Below are 16,079 nucleotides of genomic sequence, written 5' to 3' on the forward strand. Positions count from 1 at the left end.
CACCTCTCCACTTTCTGGTTTTGCACACACAAGCCATCATCTACACTCTAGCCCAGTTCATGATTCAAGTAGACAAATCTGCTCATGTCATGTTTCTGCCTTTGAACGTCCAATGTCTTCTCTTTTGTCGCAAGATTTAGTCCAAACTCTTCATCATGGTGCACAAGACCCATCATAGTCAAGCCCCTACCCACCTCGTCAGACTCCTCTCCCTACTTTCTACCTCTCAGCTCTAGGTTTGTACTGTCTTCTTCTGCACTTTGCGTTTCCTGGTCCCTCCCTCCCTTACTTCAACTTGGTCAACTCCAACCAATCCTTCAAATCTCAGCTTGGGCATCATCTGCTCCCAGCATCACTGGCTTCCAGAATCTGGGTTAGATGCCTCCTGCATTCTCCCACGGGGGCCATCATACTACCCACACTGTATTGTGATTGTCTGCTTGTTTGTCAGTCCTTTACCCCCACACCCCTTACTCAGTGAGCTCTGTGAGGGCCAGGAGTTCATCTCTTTGCCTCCAGTTCCTAAGCCAGTGGTTGCTCATGAGTTTGTTGAATCAATGACTCCTTATCTTCACCTCTCCCAACTCCCCTTCCCCTGCCACCATAGTGGGGGAGACACCAGTAAAACAGCCAGCATATGTCAGTGTTATAAGAGCCTTAATGGAGCTGCGTATAAGGCACCCTGGGAGCAAGGAGAAGGGCGCCACGGCAGCTTCAGGTGTCTCAATGAACAATATGGCAGAAATATGCCTGGGATGTTAATTTTTTGAAAAACAGCAAATGGAAAGAGGACCCCAATTTACAACCCTGAAAATCAGCTCAAGAATAATTCGTAGCTCTAGGCCAGTGGTTCCCATTCCTTTTCCACATAAGGACCCTATCTAAAAAGATGAGAGATCTCCGTGTAATAGTAGTTGATGCCGAAAATCCTAAAACTCCTCTAACTTCAGTAAGGATTTTATGAGTCTGATTGTATTCATCACAACGCCATCTACAAAGACTCACAAATTAGCGGTACATGAATGCGAAAGCTGGTTTATTATGCCCACAGACTGCCTGCTGTGGGCATAGGTTTGTGAACCCCCTGTAAAAATTCCACAGCACCTGTAGCAGCCAGCGGTTTAGACTCACTGATGCTATGGCAACCCTTCATGCCTCTCAGCCACCCTTTTCGCCTGGATCTGGACCGACTCAGGAAACTCACTGATGTAGAAGACAGACATGGTTGGAAAATAAGTAACTGGTAACACTTTCATAACTAAGTAATTCTATTCAGGCATTAAGAGATTAGTTCAAAAATTTAAGAACCTGTATTTTAACACAGAATGAGCAGAGTAAATACTTTCCTTTAAGCAACTGATCAAAGATTGACTCTACTGTAAAGCCTGCTTTACTGCCACATGATAAGATGAGAAGACCGTCTGTCCCAGAGACCATGGATCACTTTGTTATCCCTCAAGGCATGAAGGTTGGTTGTTTCAGGTCATGCTGAACCTACTCCAATGATTCAAGTGCAACCTTCACTCTCACAGTTTTAAGTCCTATTTTCAGCAGCTGTATTCAACCAGGATATAAGAAAACAATCTCCTACGGTACTTGGCTCATACTTCAATTATGACACTTTATTCTTTTTTTTTTGTAGTTACTTAAGTTATATGTACATATATGTATATGTATTTAAAAAGTCAAATGATGTACAAGTTTATAAAATAAAAAATAGCAGTTTCTATATCACTCACTGATCCCATTTCCCAAAGATAACCATAGATAATAGTATAACAAAGTATTTTGCTGTTTTATTTATTAAACAGAAAAAAAAATACCATACGTATTGTTCTACAACCTGATTTTTCCTTCTCTTTTCCTCTTTTGTAATTTTTTCACTTTCTATCATTAAAATCTTCAAGCCAATACATAAACAGAGAACAGTATAATGTATCCCCATGTACCTATCACCCAGCTTCAATAAATATCAACAATTTGCCAATTTTGTTTTATTTTTCTCTCCTGCACATCCAATTTTTCCCCTGAAATATTTCAGCAAATTTCAGATATTATATTATTTCACCATAATATTTTACTTTGTATTTCTAACATAAAATCTTTTAAAAACAATCATTTTACCATTATCGTATTTAAAAATAACAACCACCTTTTAATAAATCGTCTGTTTCTATTTTTCCTGATTGTTCCTAAATTTTTAACTTTTGATTTGTCTGAAATACTATCCAAATAACCTGTCCATAACCTGTTGATATGTCTCTTTTAATCCATAATAGTTATAATAGTTATATCTCTACTCCCTCTTTTAGGCTATTCATACATGGGTTTTTGTCCTGTAGAATTGTCTAGTCTGGATTTGGCTATTACATACTCAGAATATCATTCCACATGTTCTTCTCTTCTCCCTGTTTCCTATAACCTTCTCAATAGCACTAGACTTGATTAGATTCAGACTCTTACTTGGGGTGGAATATTTGGTAGATGGAGCTGGGAGCTTTCTATTTTATCATACCAGGAGGTACATCATGACTGGATGTTCTACGGCTGTCAGTGTTGTCAACTGATCCACCCACTATAAAGTTTCCCATCAACATGACACCTGCTCATTTTAATATCATCAATGATCACTATCTAGATGTATGTATTCATTAGGGGTTGCATAAGAGTAATTTTCTAATTCTATCATTTCTTCTGCATTTCTTAGCTGAAATTCTTTTGTAAAGAAAAACTTTGCCTCATCAACTGTTTGATGAATTAGAAACACAGTGTGCAAAGAAAGACAGAATAAATATTCTCTTTACTACTAATTTCCAGAATAACAACTTGGTGTCCTAGCCACCTCATATTAATCAAAAGTGATTAGTAGGTTAATTTTTTTGTAATATCATTGTGAACCCCTAGATTTTTATATTTTTGGTGGGTTTCAATCCATTGCAGTTGTTATTCTCATTGAAATTCATATTTTTCTGTCTTTAACCATTGAAGCCCCTTCAGGTTGCCCCTGAGTTTATATAAAATCGCAAAGTCTTTTACAGTTTCCTTGCTTTCTAGAACATAGGATGTAGCTAGCCTATCTTTATCTATTTCTTGTCATGAACTTGGAATCAGCCATTACTTCAAAGGGCATTTGTCTTTTTAATAGAAAATGGTATTTAGATATCATGATATACGTGCTAGTGGTACTCATTGCTAGTGGGCAGTAATTGATTCTAGACCTTTTCTGTGGACAAAGCTAAGAAATGTATAATTTTTAGAGCTATAAAAAAAAAGTAACGAGTTTATACTATTTCCATTTCCTTGCTTCTTTATTTCACAATATAATATAGATTTTTTTTCATGTCAGCAATGCAGATCTAATTATTTTAGTAGCTGTGCAATATAATAATATGACTATACCATAGTTTATATAATCAGTTTTCTCTTTAGAAAAAGTATTAATCCAAAGGGATTAATAAATTTAAAATCCCAATACCAGTGTCTTAGAGAGCATTTTTAACAATTTAATGGTACCTATTTTACTGATCCCTGCTTTTGCAGGCTTCACCCTTAGGCCTGGCATATAGCAGGAACTCAATATTTGTGTATAGACTTGGATTGAGTAGGCCAAGGCCCACAGAAGAAGATGTAAAAAAGAAAAAGTCTAGGCTAAGGCCTCTGTAACAACTCCAAAGGACTTTTGGGAAATCGCTATGCCTCTGGTCCAAAGAGAATAACAGACTCATGAAGTAGACCTAAGTCTAACCCACAGATTAAAGCCAAGTTCAGCAGAGCCTAGCTTGGATCAACTACCCCCCAAGTTACTCATAGATGCATGAATGAGAATAAATGATTATTATTTTAAGCCACATTGAATTTGGTAGTGATTTGTTATACTTTATTTTTATCATAATCTTGGGCAGAATGACTTAACATCATAAAGATGTCAATTCTGCTCAAGATAATGTATATATTTGATATGCTCTCAATAAAATATACTGAGAAAGGTTATTATTAGCTATATAAGATTTTCTATAACTAAAATTGTAGATGATATCAAAATGGAAAGGGAGAGAGACCAGAGAAGTGAGAGTAGTGTGTTAAGATTCTTATCTTGCTTGGGAGCAAAAAGAGCATTTATAAGTTTATGTAGTGCTCAGAAAAAATAAGCAAAAGTATGGCTTCTAGTAAGTTTGGAAAAATAGAAAAGCAAAATTAAATGTATAACTTTAAAATAAGTCAAAGAAAATTCTATCCATCCAATGAAAAAAAAAAGAGACAAAGAAAAATCTTGTAAGTGACTTAAGTGGGAATGACAGAGAAAGGACGTCCAAAAAGCCACTTTTTGATAAAAATAACAAGAATACTGGCAAAAAATTATCAAAGACCCAAATCTAAGAGCTAAAACTATAAAACTTTTAGAAGAAAACATAAAGGAAAAAGCTTCAGGACATTGGATTTGTAAGGATTTCTTAGATATAACACCCAAAGCAAAGACAATAAAAGAAAAAATAGGTAAGTTGGACTTCATAAAAATTTCTTATGCATCAAATACACCATCAACAAAGGCAATAAATGGGATGGGAGAAAATATTTACAAATCATGCATCTGATAAGGGATTGCTATTCAGAATATATGAAGAACTCCTACATTTCAACAACAAGAACAACAACAACAAAAACAATCTAATTGAAAGTGGACAAAGGACTTGAAAAGACATTTCCAAACAAGGTAATAGAGGTTACCAGAGGCTGAGGAGAGGAGACAATACAAAGTTATTATTTAATGGATACAAAGTTTCTGTTTGGGATGACAGAAAAGTTCTGGAAATGGACAGCACTGAAGGTCACACAACATTGTGAATGTACTTAATGCCACTGAATTGTACACTTAAAAAGAGTTAAAATGGTAAGTTTTATGTTATCTATATTTTTTCACAGTAAAAAATTAATATAAGAACAATGTATTTCCTAGCTCTTTCCATTAAACATTTTTGAAAGTAATAACCAACCCAGTGGCAATTAGTGCCCCTAGTACCCAGATTGTGGTTTCTAACATGGTACTGGCACAAAGACAGAAATATAGATCAGTGGAACATGATAGAAATAAACCCACACAACTATGGTCAATTAATCTATGACAAAGGAGGCAAAACTATACAATGGAGGAAAGACAGTCTCTTCAATAAATGGTGCTTGGGAAATTGGACAGCTACATGTAAAAAAAAATGAAATCAGAACATTCTTTAATATCATAAACAAAAATAAACTCAAAATGGATTAAAGATCTAAATGCGAGACCGGATACTACGAAACTTTTAGAGGAAAACATAGGCAGAAAACTCTTTGACCTAAGTTGCAGCAATATCTTTTCCAAGCTGTCTCCTAGAGTAATGGAAATAAGAACAAAAATAAACAAATGGGATCTAATTAAATTCAAAAGCTTTTGCACAGCAAAGAAAACCATAAACAAAACGAAAAGGCAACCCACAGAATGGGAAAAAATACTTGCAAACGATGCGACTCACAAGGGATTAGTCTCTAAAATTTATAAACAACTCATGCAGCTCAGTATCAAACAAACAAACAACCCAATCAAAAATGGGCAGAAGACCTAAACAGACATTTCTCCAAAGACTTACAAACGCCCAGAGGCATATGAAAAGGTGCTCAGCATTGCTAATCATTAGAGAAATGCAAATCAAAACTACAAGATATCACCTCGCACCAATCAGAATGGCCATCACCAAAAAATTTATAAACAATAAATGTTGGAGAGGGTGTGGAGAAAAGGGAACCTTCCTACACTGTTGGTGAGAATCTAAATTGGTACAGCCACTATGGAAAACAGTATGGAGGTTCCTTGAGAAACTAAAAATAGAGCTACCATATGATCCAGCAATCCCACTACTGGGCATATACCCAGAGAAAACCATAATCCAAAAAGAAACATGTACCATAATGTTCATTGCAGCACTACTTACAATAGCCAGGACATGGAAGCAACCTAAATGTCCATTAACAGATGAATGGATAAAGAAGATGGGGCACATATATACAATGGAATATTACTCAGCCATAAAAAAGAATGAAATTGAGTTATTTGTAATAAGGTGGAGAGACCTAGAGACTGTCATGCAGAGTGAAGTAAGCCAGAAAGAGAAAAACAAACACTGTATGCTAACTCATATGTATGGAATCTAAAAATTGGTACTGATGAATCCAGTGACAGGGCAAGAAAAAAGATGCAGATGTAGAGAACAGACTTGAGGACACAGGGCTGGGAGGGGGTGAAGGGGAAGCTGGGACAAAGTGATAGAGTAGCATTGACATAGATACACTACCAAATGTAAAATAGATAGCTAGTAGGAAGTTGCTGCATAACATAGGGAGATAAACTCGATGATGGGTGATGACTTAGAGAGCCAGGATAGGGAGGGTAGGAGAGAGTCGAGGGAGGGAGGGGATGTGGGGATATATGTATAAATACAGCTGAATCACTTTGGCGTATCTCAAAAACTGTCACGAGTGTAAACCAATTATATTCCAATAAAGAGCTTAAAAAAAAAGTATACATGCACTCCAGTGTTCACTGCAGCAGTTTACAATAGCCAAGACATGGAGGCCATTGACAGATGAATGGATAAAGAAGATGTGGTACATATATACAATAGAATACTGTATTACTCTGCTATTAAAAAGAATGAAATAATACCATTTGCAGCAATGTGGATGGAACTGGAGATTATACTAAGTGAAGTAAGTCAGAAAAAGACAAACATCATACAATATCGCTTATATGTGTACTCTTAAAAAAAACTGATACGAATGAACTTATTTACAAAACAGAGACAGACTCACAGACTTAAGAGAACAAACTTATCGTTACCAGGGGGAAGTGGGGGTGGATAGACTGGGAGTTTGGGATTGACATGTACACACTGCTATATTTAAAATAGATAACCAACAAGGGCCTACTATATAGCATAGGGAACTCTGCTTAATACTCTGTAATAACTTAAATGGTAAAAGAATTTGAAAAAGAATAGATACATGTATATGTATAACTGAATCACTTTGCTGTATACCTGAAACGAACACAACACTGTTAACCAACTATATACTCCAATATAAATTTTTTTTTAATTTTTTAAATTCAAAAAACATCATTTCCCATCAAAAGGAATCAGGGTTCCTTACAGTGATGGTTGATTTCAGGTCTGGGTCAGAAAATGTACAGGATGAGCCTGGAGCATCTTGATACACCAGAGAACAAAGGAAGTTACCAAAGACTGTTAAAAATGTGTGAAAAGGATTCAGGAACTAACCTGAAGAAGCTCCCACTCAGCCAAAGATAGGACCAAAACTATAATAGGTTGAAATACATTACATATTTTAAGTTCAAATTTCATAATGATCCCCCAAAAGATGAACAAAGAAGAAAAAACTCATTAGTCACCTTTGGAGAATGCTAGGGAACAACTGCATTATTTTGAACACTGGTAAAGAAAAAGAAAATGTACGAATGTTGCTTTTATCCTGTATTTCAGGATAATCAGGATTTAAACTGTTCTTCAGGGTGACATTTGATAAAAGGAGGAATCTTTCTATAGAAGTATTCCAGTTAATGAATGACAAAGGAATGAGGGAGGGAGAGGAGAAAAGAAGGGAGGGAAGGGAAAAGACAGAGAGAGAGAGAGAGAGAGTGTGTGTATTAGGCTAATAGAAGAAAATATAGTATCATTTGTGTGTGTGTGGCTTCATTTCTTAAACAAGAACCCTAAACCACAAACCATAAGGGAGAGATGGGGGTACTAAATTTGACTATATTAAGATTAAAGACATTTTTCAACAGCAGATACCATAGATACCATTAAAGATGACGGACAAATTAGACTAAGATATTTACACTTGCTCTAAGGTTAATAAGAAAGTAATATTCAGAACCTATAAGGAACTCCTGCAAATCTGCCAGAAAGGGGAGACTCAAAGGAAAAATTGTTGATAACAGTAGGCAGTGAACACAAGAAGAACCCAAAGGATAATACACATATGGAGGACAACTTCACTAGAATTCAAAAAGAAACATAAAGTAAAGCCAACTTGTAAATGGTAGAAAGTTGGATAATATCAAGTGCTGGTAAAGCTATGTGGAAAATGGGAATCTTCATCGCTAGAGAGCACTGAAGCCATTCAGCACTCAAACAGCTGGGTTTTATACCTCAGACAAATGCTCAGATACGGCCGCTGACCTCTGTTTGTGTTTACTGCAACACTGTTTGAGGACTTGGTAACAACCTAGGTGTCCCTCACTAAGGAAATGTATAAATTAAAGTGATGGAATACTATGCAGGTCAGAAAATAATGAACTAGGTTTACATACTGCAGTGTAAATGTGGGCATGCTCACACAATGTCATGTAAAAAAAGAAATACAGTGAGCTTTATAGCTCAAAGGGTCATGTACATTATACATAAGCACACAGACTGCTTCATTCTACTTTTCAAGGATACATATACACACATAAGCAAATGGATGGTGCCAGTATATTGCTCAATCTCAGGGTTACCATTCACACAGTTTCCTATGTGAATGGTGCCCTCTGCTGCACGATTCCAGAACACGACATGAATGATGCCCCCTGGAGGTGTGCAACATGACAGCATGGAATATGTAAGATGGTTTTGGAAGGTCATAGACTAAATACACTAAAATAGGTGTCTATGGTGGGAAGAAGAAGGGAGACAGAAGTGGGAATGGGGGTGGGGAGAACATAATAAAATAAAATAAAATAATAAGATAAAATAAAATAATAAAATAAGATAGAAGAGGGACCTTGCACAAGCTGAGGATAGCAGTGTGACCTTAATGAAGAAATAGGATCCACTCAATTCTGTGGTCTTAAGGCAGGAAAGAATGGACCTTGAAGAGGCATCTTGATCTGGATAACAAACAACCTTATAAATCCTGCTAAGAAATGTGGATTTTGTCCTGAAAGCTATAGGGAATCCTGGAGATGTTTGAAACAGGAAAAACTTACATGGGATTGGATGAGGGGCGCATAGGCCGGGAGAGTGGTCCTTCAAAGCAGTCCATGCCAGGTGTCCACATGTGCAGTGGAGTCAGTGTGGACAGAGTAATGCCCTAAATCAGGTGTGTACGCCCAACTCCATGGGCACAGGGACCTTTAGAAGACCCAACATTGCGTCCCTTGACCCTTCTCTGATCCTCATATACCAGAGGCTCAACCAGGAACAAGGCCTGGTTAAAAGTGCTGGGGACAGCTCCAGCACAGTCATGGTTGGTACCACCTTCCAGATGTGACTGTGAATAGGGCACAGCTGTCTGTTCTGATGGACGAGATTGTTGACTACGCATGTGTGTCCTTGGGGCATTCAGTCAAAACCTCCATGCTGATACAGAGGGTATTAATTTTTTGTGAGAATTTTTTTCATTGGCCAAGTCTTCACCTCTCTCAAACAGATGCCCAGATATTTACATAGGAATTACTCCTCCTTTGTCTTTTCCTAAATCCTCACCTGGTAGATATTAACTGGACCTATGGTTTTGAAAAAATCATTCCACCTCCCTGGTGGAAATACTTGCACAAGACTTGATAGTCTCTGAGCACCACCCTCTCCAATGCCAACACTCTGAGGCCTGTGAGCAATCTTTTTTTCTGAGTGTGCAGGGCACTTCTTGGATACAACGTGCCTGATGTGATATAGCAACATGGGTGCAGGTTTTAGTCAGGTTTAGGTTAGAATCTTGCATCTGGTACTTACCAAATGGGTGGCCTTAGCTTCTTTATCTATAAAAACTGGAGGTTAAAAAGGTCTATCTCACAAGATGAATGCAGGGAAAATGCATGTGAAAATACTTGGCCTGAGGAGTTGGCATTTGGAAAGTACTCAAGAAAAGATAGTTCCTCCTCATCCTCCTTCATTTCTGTTTAGAAGACGCTTCACAGACACTTTCATACTGAAAATCTCACAAATTGTCATGATCAAATTTTCCCTTTTCAAGAATGTAAGGGTGAACTCAGGTATAGTATCACATATAGAAAGAAATGCCTAGAAAAATCTAAACTGTTAATTAGAGGGCTTATGAGTTTATTTTGATTTAATTTCTTTTTTTTTTTTTTTTAGTTGTGGCACACGGGCTTGGTTGCTCCGCAGCATGTGGTATCTTCCTGGAGCAAGGATCGAACCCGTGTCCCCTGCATTGGCAGGCAGATTCTCAACCACTGCGCCACCTAGGAAGCCCCTGATTTAATTTTTGATAGGGGTAGGTAGAGAGAAGCACAAAATCAAATATGTTTTATGACATCACCTTCTAAGCATAACCTTTTCTACTAGACTCAAAATGAAAAAAGGTAATGAATATTTTCTTTTTATAAATCTGATTCTATTCGTTAATCCCCTTAATCTCGCTCACGTAGAGTTTTGGGCCCTCCTGCTCAGATGGATCATTGTTCAGCTCTGATATGAGACAAGAACGCTATTAATAAGCAGAGTTCAGGGAAGATAAGGAAGTGGGAAGAAGAGAAACCACCGTGTCCTCTTAACACTTCCGGTCAAATGACCTGCCCTTCAGGCTGTAAGGATATTTTACGTCAGTAGTTGCCAGTCCTGAATTCCTGGGGCCCCAATGAATTAATTAATTAATTTTGGTTAAAATACTTTCTTAACAAAATACAACATCTAATGAAAGTCAAGGTGTGGGGAAATAGGCCCTATTATGCATGGAAGATTGTAATTAGACCAAATCTTTTGAAAAGCAATCTGGCAATTAAGTATCAAGCCTTTAAAAGTTTGTACTCTTTGACCTGGGAATTCTCTCTCTGGAAACTTACCTTAAGGGTGGAGAGGGGTGTCTAATTAGGGAAACAAATATGTACACAAAGAAGCTTATCACAGTGTTGTTTTATAATAGTAAAAAATTTGGGGGAACTACCTAATAACATGAGAACAGTTATACACACAATCGTGCATCCAACAGATAGATGGAGTCATTTACAAGGAGTCTGTCAAAACCTGATCCTAAAGCATATAGACAATCTCATTAAAATTATATTTAAAGAAAAAAGAAATAAAATATGAAAACTTCAGAATTCAAAAGGTCAGGAAGGAAATATACCAAATTTTGGTGGTGACAAGCTTTTGGTGATGAGATTTTGATTGACTTTTCTTTCTTCTTATTTATTTTCAGGACCATCACAAAGACTATTAGCAAATCATCATCATAACCATGATGTTTTATAAAGAAGTAAACAGATGGAGATGCCAGATAAAATCTTTTTGGTTTGGGAGATGGCCCAGAATGGTATCATTAAGATCAAAGACATAATAAACTCTGTCAGTTCCAAAAAAGTATAGGGCTAGTTGGTAAGGAGTCTACTCCATCTCATACTCTCCTCCACAAGCTTGCTGGTTTCTCCCCGGGATTTCTGTTAGGCTTGGAGAACAGGAGAGGAGGCAGTTTTCCCAGGTGCACTTGTTAGGCACTTTCTAGGCACAGGCATTGTTTTGGTACTTTTTATCTCCATATTTCACCTTCCTCAGGCTTGCAAAAGTTCTTAGTAAAAGGAACTATTGTCTCCTTCCCCCACTCCCCCCTTCTCCTTTCTCCTACCCACACAGAAAGTGCCTTTGCGGGGGGATATAATTGATTTGGATGAAAGAAAAAAATGGGCAGACTGGGCCACCCTTTGTTATAAACAAAACCTCCTTCACTGCCTGAAGAGTTGACTGGAGAAGCATGTTCAGGTGGCCAGGACAGGAAGGTTCTAGAAAGGGCACCAGAAAATCCTGCAGGCCTTCTCCCTGTGATGTGGCTTATTTGCTTTACAGGCTTCAGGCATATTTGCTGACGTCAGCAGCCCATCAAAGTTTAAAATAATAATAGTGAAAAGGAAAACAGCCCCTTTCTGCCAGGCAGTCCTGTTCTGCCAACTTTTGTGTTCTCTTTTGAGTTAATAAACGTCCAAGAACCCCCTCCCCTACCATCCTGGGAGGGGGGTGCGTGGAGGGGAAAGCACAATAATTTTAAAACCACCAGGTCAGCCTATTGCCAGCACAAACCATTCACACAAGCAGCGTTTGTCACACTCTAATGAGGATTTTACCTCTGCCTCCAAAAGAAAGCTATCATTAGGCTTTGTGTTTATGGGATCAAATGATTGTCTAGGGACAGTGGGTTTCTTTTGGTCCCTTCCTCATTTTAATCACGCTCAAGACCAAATGCATAGATGTCTTCTGCATCAGACGAAATGAAAAAACCATAATTATGCCAGCTAATGTCTTTGGAAAACATCAATTAAGAAAACGGCCTTTTACTCGAAAATCTAAAAATAGCTACACATGTTGTAATCGTATGGCAGTGGGGGACGGTAGGGGAGAGCTATCTCTAAAAAAGAGAGAGCTCAAATGGTTTGAGGAGGTCAGGTGGGCAGGCCCCTCTTGGCAACAAGCAGACAGAAAATCTCTTCAAGGAAAGAAATTTCTCTATAAAGCAAGACCTCTTAAGTTATCTTCCCATGTAGTGTTGAAACTGGAGCCAGCCCCTGCACAGTTAGGTTGATACCAGGCTGGCACCACACACACACCCCATTGTTAATACCTCCTCAGGACAGATTAGATCCCACATTCCTCAGGAGTTCTGAGCTCCGGAGGGAACGCCGCCAGCAGGCTCCTTCCACCAGGGCAACAACTAGCTACAACTGATAAGTTTTCATTGAAATAACTGGAACAATTACATGGAGTCCCCACAGGGCTCTGTCACTAGCTATTAAGAGAGAAGCATTGCACTTGCATGCTGTGGTGTCTGCAAAGGTGTGAGCTGGACAAGGGTAATTCAAGTCAAATCTTTAGTCAATTTTATATGCTTTTATCTATGGCTACGTGCCGTTGTTAACCAAATTCTTCACCTAAGGTGTACTATTAGATTGTTTTATGTTTTCTTTTCAGGTCTTATCTAGTAAACCTTGATATTTACACTATCTCAATTTAGGCTTGGACAAGTAACTAATTAATCTCTGACCAAAGATACTGAAGTTAGACTTGGGTTTGTTTGGTAAAATCTGTTGAGGTCATGGTTGCTTTTACACATAGCTTAGCTGAAAAGCTGAACACTAACAAAGATCTTTGCTTTCAAGGCTTACCTTTCAACCAGAGTGCTCCTTAAACAGCAAATGTAGTTGTACTTGAATTCTGCGACTTCCCTTTTATTTTTTTTGAAATAACAGTGTCTGAAGGGAATGAAGTGGCAATAAGAATAAAAGGACAACACACATACCTTTGCAGGAGTAAATCGCAAAGGGCCTAGATTAAATTTTAACCAGGGGATATGTCTACCACGATTCTATATCTCAAAGGGTTAGGTTTGGCTTTTTATAATAATGAAAGGTGATTTTGGAAAAAGGTCCCCATTTCAACATACACTGTATTTGCTAGGAGGAGAAAGAGTTAGTCTTTGAAAGAAAATAAAAGGCCAAGAGTTTAGCAGATGGGTAATTCCCAGATCTGCAGAAATGTAAACAGCCAGGATTTTGGTGCCTATGGGTTTTATCAAAGATGTGAGTAAGGCTGAGACCAACACCAGTGCGTCCTCTTTGGCTAGTTTTAACACGTTCACAGTCACAATTAACATTCAAGGAATTTCCTTTTCATCCAAGTGTTTCTTTAAAAAGCACTTTATACCACAAACTAAAGTTCTAGCTGCCATCAGTCCTTCCCATACAAAAGATTAGAGAAATCTCCATAACACTTTTTTTTTTCTCTTTTTTGAAAATGGGCTCGGACCACGTCAGTTTCCTGGGGCATCTGTTTTCCAATATAAGGGGGTTCTCACCTCCTCCCTCCTTCCTTCCCCTGAAACAGCCTGTAATGGAGACCCGGCTTCCTCGTCGGGCAACATCCTCCACATTCAGTCCGCGGCCAGAGGAGCGCCGCTGCCCGGCACAAGGTCCGGGCCCACTCCCCGCCCGGTTTCACGTCCCTGAGCCGGTCAAGCCGGTGCTTTCTACGAGTGAGGGAGAGGCGGCCGTCTCCCTCTCCCACCCCGCTCCTCCTACACAAGGGATTCGCACACAGGCACCGAGTCCGAGTCCTGGCTGTGCATAGAGCTCAGCCCGGTATCCGAGTCCTCGTCGTTCCCGGGACAGCTCTTGGCCAGTCCGCGGGCCTGGTCCACCCACACCTCGGCGCAGGCCTGAGGTCGGGCTTCCTGCGAGGGTCCGCTCGAAACCGGACTTCCTTCGGGCGCTACCGTCAGCTCCAAGGAGTGCAAAGTCTGGAGAAGGCCCTGCAGCTCGCGCTCCTTGCTGTCCCACTGCTGCTGGCTGTAATCCAAGTCCGACTTGACGGCCTCCAGATCCGTGTTGAGCCGGAGCCCGATGTAGAGGCTGGTGCTGAGCTGCGTCCTGACCCGCTCCCGCTCCAGCAGCAGCTCACCGTCGAGGCCGCCATCGGGCTCCGGGGGCTCCTCCCGCGCTGCCAGCTCCTCCTGGCGCCTCCGCATCCACCTCTGGTTCAGCTCCTCCTGGATTTCGGCGGAGAGGCGCTCGAGCAACTCCTCCTGCTGGGCCCGCTGCTCCTGCAACCGCAGCAGGTCGTCGCAGCGCCGGGCCAGCTCCTCCAGCGCGACCGCCTGCGCCTCGCCGTCCAGGGGCGGCGTCGCCGTCGCCGTCGCCGCCTCAGGCTTCGGCTCCGGCTCCTCTCCCGGGCGGGGCCCGTCGAGCTCAATGCCTGCTCCCACCAAGTAGGTGTCCTGCACGTAGTTCACTCCGTGCCGCCGCATGCGGTCCAGATGCACCTTGGCCTCGTAGCGATCAATCTCGCGGTCCAGCTCCCGGAGCCGCTGCACCTGCTGACGGATGGTGTGGTCCTGGGAGAGCACCAGATGCACCAGCGTCTCCATGCGCTCCACCGACGCGCTCTCGGTGGCCCGCGGCGACGACGAGCAGGACGAGGCTGTGGACGACGAAGTGGACGAACAGGGCGACGACGGCTGCTGCTGGCGCCGCCGGTTGAGCTTGGCCAGCTTGCGGAAGGCCTTGCGCACCACCCGCCGCTGCTTCTCCTGGGTCATGGCTAGGCTAGGCCGCGCCGGGGCCCCCCGGGCGGAGCTGGGGCGCTCGCGACTAAGCACAACGCGCGCCTCGGCACTGCGGGGCCCCGCGTTGGGCAGCGACGCCTCGCTACGCACCAGCACGAAGCGTACGTTCTCTCGCTCTTCGCCCCAGGCGGCCCAGAGGCGCAGGATGCGCGTCTTGTTGGGCAGGATGCGCTCAAAGCCCCGCCACTTCTCCACGATGCAGTAGCACTGCGGGGGCCCGCACAGCATGCCCTGAGGCAGCGCCTCGTCGTCGTCCTCGTCGTCCTCGTCGTCCTCGTCCAGGGGTTCCGACAGCTCCCCTGGGCCTGGCGGGTCGCCGGCCACCCCCCGCCGCCGGCCCCGCCGCTGCCGCCGTCGCCGCCGGCAGCCATCCTCCAAGAGCACCCGCACTACGTCCGAGCAAGTGGTTCGGCGGGAGAGACCGGACACCAGTTTCTCCTCCTGGCAGATCCACACCGATATCTTCTTCTCCGAAGGATCCATGGCGCTACCGGGACGCAGGTGGCGGGTGGGGCCGAGCCCACCGGGACAGCAGGGGCAGCGGGCAGCCCGGCAGCTCTGGACTAGGCACTGGAGCTCGAGACCCTCGCCCCCGTCAGCACCGGCCCTTCCCTCTGCTGCGCACGGAAGGCCAGCTGCAGCAGTGCTCGGCCCGGACGGCGCGCTCCCAGGGCAGCGCGCCCGGGCTTGGGCTCCCGCCGCTCTGGCTCTGCCCGCGGTTCCCGGGGCCTCTGGGTTTTGCTCCTCCCCACGTGGCTCCTCCCCCTCCCGCCCCCAGCGCCCGGAGCCGCGGCCGCAACGCGGGAGGCGCCGAGCCCAGGCCCGCCCCTCTCCGGCGCTGGCCGCGTGGGGTCTCTGCTGCGCGTCGGCTCCAGAGGGGAGCTCGGGGACCCCCTCCGCCGCAGGGCCTGGAGCCCGTGCCTAGGCGCGGATCGGCTCTGCGTCTCTCTCGGCCCACCGGCTCCTCTCCTTGCATCTAGAGC

The 16,079-nt window shown here is 42.5% G+C and overlaps 1 protein-coding gene across 1 annotated transcript; it reads right to left on the reverse strand.

Annotated features, from left to right (window-relative positions):
- Positions 1-9,999: 9,999 nt before the first annotated feature.
- Positions 10,000-15,815, reverse strand: RASSF10 (Ras association domain family member 10). Its single transcript, XM_057695439.1, has one exon. The coding sequence runs from the start codon at positions 15,577-15,579 to the stop codon at positions 14,050-14,052; it is 1,530 nt and encodes a 509-aa protein (XP_057551422.1). The 5' UTR covers positions 15,580-15,815; the 3' UTR covers positions 10,000-14,049.
- Between the last annotated feature and the right edge of the window lie 264 nt (positions 15,816-16,079).

Source organism: Hippopotamus amphibius, chromosome 9 (genome assembly GCF_030028045.1).
Source record: "Hippopotamus amphibius kiboko isolate mHipAmp2 chromosome 9, mHipAmp2.hap2, whole genome shotgun sequence".
NCBI lineage: Eukaryota > Metazoa > Chordata > Mammalia > Artiodactyla > Hippopotamidae > Hippopotamus > Hippopotamus amphibius.

What these genes read in the sequence shown, in the direction of transcription:
- RASSF10 (XM_057695439.1), bottom strand. Translation starts at nt 15,579, where the DNA reads ATGGATCCTTCGGAGAAGAAGATATCGGTGTGGATCTGCCAGGAGGAG.